This window comes from Takifugu flavidus, chromosome 13 (assembly GCF_003711565.1).
Source record: "Takifugu flavidus isolate HTHZ2018 chromosome 13, ASM371156v2, whole genome shotgun sequence".
NCBI classification, from domain to species: Eukaryota; Metazoa; Chordata; class Actinopteri; order Tetraodontiformes; family Tetraodontidae; genus Takifugu; species Takifugu flavidus.
Genome location: NC_079532.1, coordinates 2,571,360 through 2,580,458, shown reverse-complemented (window position 1 = coordinate 2,580,458; position 9,099 = coordinate 2,571,360). Strand labels below are relative to the sequence as shown.

Genomic DNA, 9,099 nt, shown 5'->3' with positions numbered 1-9,099 from the left:
TATTAAAAAAAACTGAAGTCTCTGCCTCTCCGCCTTCTCTTCTTGTGTTGACACATTCTTTCACCACATCCTTGGCGCCATGGCAACCGCTTCTTTTTCACGTCGAATGGGAATTCTTTATAAATCCATTTTCCTCCCACGTGCAAAATAATGAGCACATCAAAGGCAAATTCTGTACACATTTATTGTCGTTTGTGTCGTACAAATCTTGTCAGTGATGCGTTGGGTTCATCTGCCGTGAAAGAACCGGCCTATACACGTAACACTGAAAAGAAATTATGGAAGCAAAAGTGGCGGATGGGGGGGGAGCAGTCAGAGACAAAAGTTGGCCTGTAATTGATGTGCAGATTTCAATGCTACATTAAAGACGTCTAGCTATCACACGGAATTATGCATTTAGCTCAGTAGAAAAACATCTTTTCTTTGTTAACATGAATGAATATAGAGGAACAGGGACACGGGGACAGAGGCAAAAAAGCTCCATTCATCAGCGCATTAAGCAGTTTTTTCACAGGACCATGTGTTTTCCCCCCTCCTAATATGACATATGTAACCTAATTTAGCATTAAAACTCCTGCTTATCTTCAGCAGGATAAACCACATTTTCAAGTCTAGAACTAATTAACCACCTACAATAATTAATCCGTCATGTAGTTTTGGACACAATATAATAACTCGATTTACACAATAAGATCCATTCTACTCTGACTACTGCAAAATCCAGTGGTGTACTTCAAAGATTCGGCTTTAATCAAATAGCTAAAAAAAAAGAAAAGCCCAAACCCAATAATATTCCTTTATTGAAAACGGGATATCTCCTTCTACCACTAGCACCACCGAAGCACTGGTAGCTAACACTAAGGCGTTTCCATAGACACATACTTTATATACAGAAAACCCAGGAACAAAAAGAAACAAAACAATGAATGCTGCATAAATTAAGTTTGCACACCACAGGTGAAATGTCTGAAATATACACAAGGCTAGCATGTAAGCCAAAAAGAACAAAACAAAACAAAAAAAACCCATTGGAATAGAGGGGGGGTAAGTCCTCCCCTCTGGTAAAATGAGCCACTTCTCGCTACTGATTGATTATTTTTCATTTAGGGCTAAAGGAACCTGTGATTTAAAACCCAGCACATTTCTGCGGCCCTCGCCTCCACAGAGCTATAGCATGCAAAGAACTGGCACAGGACATATTCACATGATACATTAGCATGGTACGTGCGTAACGCCACTATGCGTCCGGTCGCCTGACAGGCCGCCCCACACGGGCAGAAAGGAGACCCTGGACCTCAGTCAAACACACTCAGTGCCACACTCAGTGTCCATTCAGTGCTGGCTACCAAAGCAGTTTTATATATATATTAACCTCCTTGTCTTCAGAGCCCCACCCCCACCCATACAATCTCCTAACCGTCTCACTCTGCCCCTGCGCTCCTCACCCACGCCTTCCCGCCCACCATTGCGTCTTCCCTCATGCTAGCTGGTCTTTGTCTGCCGTCTCCTCCAGCTTGATGACAGTGAACTCCTCCGTGTTGCCGTTCTCCTGGATCTTCTCCTTGTTCATGAGTGTCACCATTTCCTGTTCCCTCTCCTGGGCCTGGGAACTGGATGCCAACGCCGTGGCTCCGTTCCCCTCGCCACCATCCTTTGACGTGATCATCAGGGTCTGACGTTTGCCGCACCACCTGAAAGAGCAACAGCAGATTGGATTATTTTCACCTTTCCTTCAGGTTTATGCGAAAGATGGACTGACTACAGGCTACCGTCAGCCAGGAGATATCTTCTAATCTAAATCATTATACATGCTGTTCTGAGGGGGTGTCGGGGCTTTGAAAGGGGGCCACACCTTTTTCTTTTTGCAACAGCAACACACACAAGGAGAATAGTGAGAACGGCTAGAATGGTAAGAGTGATCACCAGCCAGTCTGTAGGGAGAAAAGCAGAAAAACAACATTGATCATCCAGATAGGACAGTAACGTCCCAGCAAGATTGGACTATTAGTTTAGTGGCTCACTCCTGCTGCTGTCCTCTTGTTTTTTGGGCTCAGGCCCATCCGGACCTTTGCCGTTAGGGTCTCGTGGTATGGGAGCTGCAGAAGGGAAGCAGAAAACCCTTAGATTCCACTGGTAAAATCGCGTCCAATACACGCCGAATCGGTTCATATATGTGTGTTTAACTTTGTTGCCTGTTCATTGAGTTTTGCATTTACCTTTGTGTTATTTTGTTAAAGAGGCCCACATTGAGGGGACTCAGAGACAAAAATAACCGAGGCCAACACAAGAGGGCGTCATCTGTGTGTAAAGTTACTTCAAGCCTCCCAAAACCTGTTGCGTGTGCACTTGGTAAATCGTCATTTGACACTTTTTCAATGCAATTTAGAAGTAAATCCTCATTTTTAATGGACATCAGAAATCCTAAACGCCTCCAGGTTTTGAGAGTGTGTTCCTGTTGAATAAGAAGCTATTTTTTATGATCCAGATATTTACTGTCCTGTCAGCAGAAGCCCCTCCGGGTGTTTTTCTTACGTTCAGGAGTCACATCGCTTCCTTTAGGCGCCGGGGGCTCGCTTTGGGGGTCATTCTTTGCCGTGGGCTGTACTTCCTTCGGGTCTCCAACAGGGGGCGTCGGAGTCGGATCCGCCTCCTCAGGAAAGGGCAGCATCCCTGAACCGGTGGACTGATCAAAGTCAATGAGCGGGACGCGCTGGGTGATGTTGTCATCGGTGGCGTCTGGGTCCGTCGGAGGAGACGTGGCCGACAGCGTCGGTGTCAGCTCGTCATCACTGTCCTGATCTGGATATTTGCAAAGATACCAGTGACAACCATGAATGAGCGATGAATTACAGTTCAGAATAATTGTTCGATGTTTTCTTCTGTCTATTCGCCATAAACCAGCGTGAGTTATACTGACCTGATGGCTCTAAGGATGTGTTTTGAAAAGCTTCAGCACAATTCTTCTCAGGCCCAACTAGCATTGGGGGGAGCAGAGAGAAGGTGGGTGTTATTTACAAGCAAAACCATTTTTATCAGACTTTTCTCATCTCGCCAGGGCACCGTTACCATTCTCGTCGTAGCAAAGCGCGTCGAACTTTTCCTCGGCCTTCACGTGGGACAGGATGATGAAGCCGGTCATGTTCTTGGCACAGTTTTGGTGGGGGGTGTGTCTGAGGATGGCGATGCTAATGTTGTTGATCCAGCCATACCTGCGAGGACAGAGAGGTTCTGAGATTGTACAGCAGTGAGAGTTGGCTGTTTTTTTTTCTTTGAGAATTTTCTTCCTGAACCGGGCAGAAGTGAATCTGTTCTCACACCGAAAGAGCAGTTCCTCTTTTTGATGGTTCCCTCATGAGTCATACTCGCCACAACGCATGTGTTGACAGACCCTTGCATGTATCCTCTATAGGCAATCTCTCTATAGGTGGAACAGAACAAAGCTTTTCAACATGACAGCCTGGAGGTTTACCTGCATGTCTCCATGTTGGCGGTGAAGGCCTCCTTGGCTTGTTCTGCACTCGCCAAGGTGGTGTTCAGCTGCTCGCACACCGTCTGGGCCATGTCAAAGTTGAGGGAATGACGGCTCTCCCCCTCCACATGAAACACCCTGGCATAGCTGCAGCTGCGGGCGTTCACTGCAGAGACAGAGAGAGAGAGACAGGGGGACAGAGAGAGACAGGGGGACAGAGAGACAGGGGGACAGAGTGAAACAGGGGGACAGAGAGAGACAAGGGGGCAGAGTGAAACAGGGGGACAGAGAGAAACAGGGGGACAGAGAGAGACAGGGGGACAGAGAGAGACGGGGGCAGAGTGAAACAGGGGGACAGAGAGAAACAGGGGGACAGAGAGAGACAGAGGGACAGAGAGAGACAGAGGGACAGAGAGAGACAGGGGGACAGAGAGAGACGGGGGACAGAGTGAAACAGGGGGACAGAGAGAGACGGGGGCAGAGTGAAACAGGGGGACAGAGAGAGACAGGGGGACAGAGAGAGACGGGGCAGAGACAGGGATGCACACAGGACAGAGAGAGAGAGAAAGAGAGACACACAGAGGGATGAAGCGAATGGCAGATGGACAGCGAGGGAGAGACAGATAGAAGACAGAGAGAGATGGAGAAGCAGAGGGAAGAGAGAAAGACACACATAAACACACACGGAGGGAGGGAGGGAGAGGGGGAAAGGCGGTTTTGGATGTCATTACGTGCTGCATTTAGAAAGTTGCCATAACCAAACCATTTTTCTCTCTTTGTTTTTGGCATTTGGTGGAACGATGAGGCAAAGCTGAAGGCATCTGGAAGGAACTCTTATTGTTTTAACTCCCAGTCAGCCATAATAATCCAGACCACATCCTTCCTCACTGCATCACTTCAGCCATTTGGAAGCTTCACTTGGACCCTAAAACCTTGTGAATCTGTATGCTAACGCATCCACAGCAGTAATAATAGATTAACTGAGTCTTGAGTCATGGACTGACTGGTTCATACATCTGGCAGGGGAGCACAGATGAATCATGGGACTGTGTTTTTCCTTCTCATAGTTAGCTGTTGGCTTTGTCTGAGGCCGTCTGGGTCGTAAACCGCCATTACTCTGACCTGCTGAATGAATAATGGAACGAAAAGTTTCCCCGTGCTTAATCACACTTGAGCTGACAGAAGCAGAGAGGTTCGGCTAACTTTGCCGTGTTCATCTGGTTCTTTATGCGCTCGGCGTGAGCAGAGGACCCAAAGTTTCACTGTTGTTAGTATTCAGAAAAACATTCAACCGCAAAGAGACAAGAGGATCCTGAGACTTTACAGGATTTGGCCGTTAATCCCCAAAAGCTACGTGGTGTCAGAGGGAAATCGATATCTTCTGATCAGTGAACGGGAATCCAGTCAAATCCGTCCTGCACAAGCAGGACGCCGCATTTAGCATTTGCTAAAGCGAAGGCGGAGAATTCGGGAAAATGGAAAGACAAGAGAGCCCTGACCCACATGCATGTTTGCCTGTGGAGGTCACTCCCCAACAGTGCAAAAAGCCCCCCCCTGTGATCTTTGGGAGCCGCCCTCACCCAGAGCAACCTCCTCGGGGAAGCATGAAATGTCCGTCATGTGAAATCCATCATCAGAATAGTTGGAGACACATGACGACTTGTGCCAGAACAGTGGTGAAAGCAAGAATGGGACGTTTCTTTGCAAACACATGTGCAGTATGAAAATCTGCCAGCACAGAGTAAGCACACGCACACACACACACACACGCACACACACACATACTCGACTTGTTTGGTGTTTGCTTTAGTGTGTTTCCATGGTGACGGTTGCACAAAATGTGAAAGTGCAGTGAACAGGATGGAAGCGCTGGTGATGATGACATCACTGAAACCTCAAAGATGCGCAGATACGGTGACAGTTTGGGGGAAGGAAAAGGGCACATATGAAGAATCGCGACGTGCCCCTTGACGGAGGGGATATTTCACTTAATGGTGTCTTGGCCCCACAACTGGTATCAAAACATATTCTTAATATTAAAAAAAAGTGGAAAAAAAGAGATCAAACATTCAGAATTAAAAGGTTATAATCTCATTATTCACCAGCAGCCTAGAAATGACTGAGTTTGAACTACCGGTATCTATGAACCTTATATACAGAGACTGGATTGGCTAACACCCCCCCCCCCCCCTCCTCACAGCTGCAGCCCGCCAGAAAGCTGGGCTTTCTGCAGCAAGACGGCCACTTGAAACTGCTGAAACTGCTGGGTTGCCAATACAACTTCTTTGCTTCACTGTCAAGCACACCAACCAGAACGCAGCACAAACACCTGTTAGCGTCTCAGCTCAGGCCGCCACACTGCATCTGAAAGCCAGGAGGCCCCGCGCGACCTCCCAGAGGGATCGGAACTCACCATCTGCGAGCAGAACGGGGTTGGGGGGGGGGCTGATGTGAATTGAGGGCGTTAATCAGTATGCAGAGCGGACAGTTTGGCCTGTTTTTACACAGTGGAGTAGCACGCTGTCCCAGGGTTCTGATTGTCTAAACACTCACCTAACGGAGCTGAAACCAAGGAAACGGATGAAAGCTGTGTGTACAGAGGCTGAGAGGGACGGGGCTTCAAACACAATGTCTCGAAAACCCTTTCTAGCTGCTCCATGACAAACCACAGAGTTTCCCTCTCAATACCGTATGAATCCCCTTCTCCCTTGTTTTCACCCCTTCATCCCTGTTTGTCGTCTGTGCGCCATGTTGGCGCCACACAGCGCGCAGGTGCGCACACTCGAAAGGCAAATGACGGACCGGAAAGCGCAACAAACACAACAACTCCGTCACAGCTCAGTCGCAAATGGTCAGAAAGTGTTGACGTCATGTCCTGGAAGGAGCGATAGGGCTTCTGGACTTCCTGTCTTAACATTCTTCTTAAAGAGGATGTGAAGGCATCACATGTGCAGAGCCGATGTGCGAACAGAGGAGCCTCTGTGAGCGGCCCAGCGTCTCTTTAGTCACAGTTCGTCAGCTGGTTTGGGGAGATGTTGTGACCAGCATCTCGCCATGCCGCTCTGCACGATCACACTCAAACGAAGCTGCTCAGTCAGCAGGGTCAGTGCGTAACTGCGCCTGGGTCCGGTGGGCCGGAGTGACAGGTGAAACGTGAGAGTCAGTAAAAATATGTTTGTGTCGTACACACACACACACAACACACACACACACACACACACACACACACACACACACATTCTAGACTGGAGGTCACACCAAGGACTCTCACCACCTGTTTTTCTCTTCACTGTTTCTTTCGACACCTTTTTGTTCATTTCGGGTCCGAAGCTGAGTCCTTGTTCAGAAAACTCACTGACACACACAAAAAAAATCACGTGTTGAATGAATCTCTTGACCTTTGACATCCGCCCATCAACCCATCCAAGTTGGAACAGAACAAGCATTTTCTGGAAATGTCTTCTGACTGGTTGACTTTCTTGTAGGAACTTGTGTCGTTTAGATAAAATGGATAAAATAGATAAAACCATTTTTCTGTTAGAACAGTTACTTGGATCTGCCTGTTATCTTTGACGTCCTTTCTAAATTTTCAATGTCGTCTGTTGAAGACAACACTGATGACTTGTCTAACCAGGCTTCTTGCTCAAGGCTAAAGCTTTTTGAAACTACATTTCCCCTTTTTAGAAATTGTGGCATAACAATGAGCCTGTTCTTCTCTTTACAACGTGGACATTTTTGTGTCTTGGAGCATAAAATCGGCAGAAAAAAGAAGGAGATGACGAATATGTACGAAGCCTTCGGCTTCAGGATGGCTGATTTGTGAGAAAGGTGCTCTGGCAGTGAAGGAACACGTGTGGGTGTCAGGCACCAGGAAATGGCACAAACACAGGCCCCCGTTGTCAAGGTTGCGCTGAGGAGAAGCTGTTAGACCAAAAGGACAAACATGGGCAATGTTAAGGGGAAGTAAAGAGCTCAGAGTGGTTTGAGGAACAGAAGCAAAGAGGCAAAAATCAAAATCATGCCCCCTTCTTTACTGACGTAGGCAGACCTTTAGGAGCCTCAGACAATAGAACACGATTGTATATAAGGGAACAGAGAGGTCAGGGTGCGACCGAAACCCAGAAACGGAACCTTATCAGATAGGCCCACGATCCAATGAATCATTCGAAATATCAGCACTCATCAGAATTATTGGGTGGGGGCAGACACATCAGGGGTTGAGCTGTGCTCTTCTGGAGAAAGATCACCACAAGTTCAGAAGTTCAAACGTTTGGTCTGGCGCTGAGCTTCAGCCACAATTACACCCAGACCGGAGAGCAGTGAAAAAGTTGAAACCTTTGACACAAACGAGCGGCGCTGACTTCAGCCAGAGCCCAGAATCTCTGTCACCCTGAGCAACGAAACCACGCGTGAGAGACAAAGAGAGGAGAAGGAGACGGCGCGGGGTCGGCGGGGGGCACGAGCGTGTGCTTAACATCCTTTGTGTCAGAGAATAAAACACGGAGCTTGGAGAGGGGCTCGTGGACTCTCCGGTAACCCGTGGAAACGGCCTTGCTACCTGAGGAAAGGAGCAAAGCCCCCATAAAAAAGAGGCTTACATCCGTGAAGGTGCGTGTGGCTGAGCGAGCGTGCTCGTCTCCTTTGTGTCTGTCAGCAGCTTCAGACCGCCAGACGTAAGCCAGTCTGTGCCGGTGTCGCGCTCACGCCGGCATCCACTCCAGCCACGCACGCGGCGGTGCCGGCAGCGAACCGCCTCCTCTCTTTTTCACTATTCTGCCTTTACAGAAAATCTTAGTGAGGCTCAACAGGAGGAAGGTAGGGGGGGGGGGCAAACAACAAACTACCAGTCTGACCATCAAACCGGCAACAAAGAAGCCAGACAGTCATTTATAATGGAGACGATGGAGAAAAAAACGTGTGCTGGGCGAAGCCACAGCCCCCCTCACCTTTCAGCTGCTCTGACCTGGAGGAGGCCAGTAATCCAAAGGTGACCCCCAGGAGAAGCGTCCACATCCTGGGTCCTGCTGACGGCTGGGCGAAGGCTGGGAGTCAAGGTGTGTGAGGGCTCTCCTGTCGTCAACCTGCCAAGAGCGTGGCGGTCTGTCTGCCTGTCCGTCTGTCTGTCTGTCTGTGCTAAGAGAGAGAATGAATGGGCGAGAGAGTAGTGAGGACACGGAGGGAGAGACAGAGACAGAGAGAGAGAGAGAGTGGGAGAGAGAGAGGGGGAGAGAGGAGAAGAGGAAACCTGCCTGTGAGGAGGGAGTCGATGTCAGGCGGCTGGAGCTGACTCAGACTTTACCACAACTTTTTTCTGCTCGCCGAAAAGAGGCAGAGGCTCATGTGGCACAGACACAGAGGAGGAAGAGCGGGGCGAGGACACGCCCTCCCACCTCCCCCACCCACCCCACATCAACAGACTGTCGTCTCGCCTCTCTTGCTCTTTCTCTTCCCACTTCCTGCCGCCGCACTTTTGCAACCGATACGACGGTCCTATTTCCTGCTGTTTGGCTGCCTCCCATTCCTCCTTCCCCGCATCCCCCCTTCCCCTCCCTCCTTCCCCCTTTCACGTTCCTGACGGCAACACTTTTTGAGAGCCCATCTGGTCTTTTATTCACCCCCCCCCCTCCTCC

The 9,099-nt window shown here is 49.1% G+C and overlaps 1 protein-coding gene across 3 annotated transcripts; it reads right to left on the bottom strand.

The window, feature by feature from the left end:
- Positions 1–166: 166 nt before the first annotated feature.
- cd44b (CD44 molecule (Indian blood group) b) lies at positions 167–8,862 on the bottom strand. 3 transcript variants are annotated; one of them, XM_057050956.1, is made up of 9 exons: positions 8,719–8,862; positions 8,416–8,602; positions 3,470–3,635; positions 3,067–3,209; positions 2,918–2,974; positions 2,533–2,799; positions 2,022–2,096; positions 1,853–1,931; positions 167–1,691 (listed from the first exon to the last, which is right to left on the bottom strand). In XM_057050956.1, exons 2-9 carry the CDS (start codon positions 8,480–8,482, stop codon positions 1,478–1,480), a joined length of 1,068 nt encoding a protein of 355 aa, XP_056906936.1. In that variant the 5' UTR covers positions 8,483–8,602; positions 8,719–8,862; the 3' UTR covers positions 167–1,477. The 3 variants fall into 3 exon arrangements, with proteins under 3 accessions (XP_056906936.1, XP_056906937.1, XP_056906938.1); XM_057050957.1 differs by having other exon boundaries at positions 8,416–8,593; positions 8,715–8,836; XM_057050958.1 differs by having other exon boundaries at positions 8,416–8,589; positions 8,715–8,805.
- Positions 8,863–9,099: the final 237 nt, after the last annotated feature.

Excerpts from the sequence above, each read along its gene's own strand:
- cd44b (XM_057050956.1), bottom strand. The coding sequence starts at position 8,482 with ATGTGGACGCTTCTCCTGGGGGTCACCTTTGGATTACTGGCCTCCTCC. Across the intron at positions 2,975-3,066 it reads GCTTTGCTACGACGAGAATG|TTGGGCCTGAGAAGAATTGT; the intron begins GTAACGGTGCCC and ends CCCCAATGCTAG. Across the intron at positions 1,932-2,021 it reads ACAAGAGGACAGCAGCAGGA|ACTGGCTGGTGATCACTCTT; the intron begins GTGAGCCACTAA and ends TTCTCCCTACAG.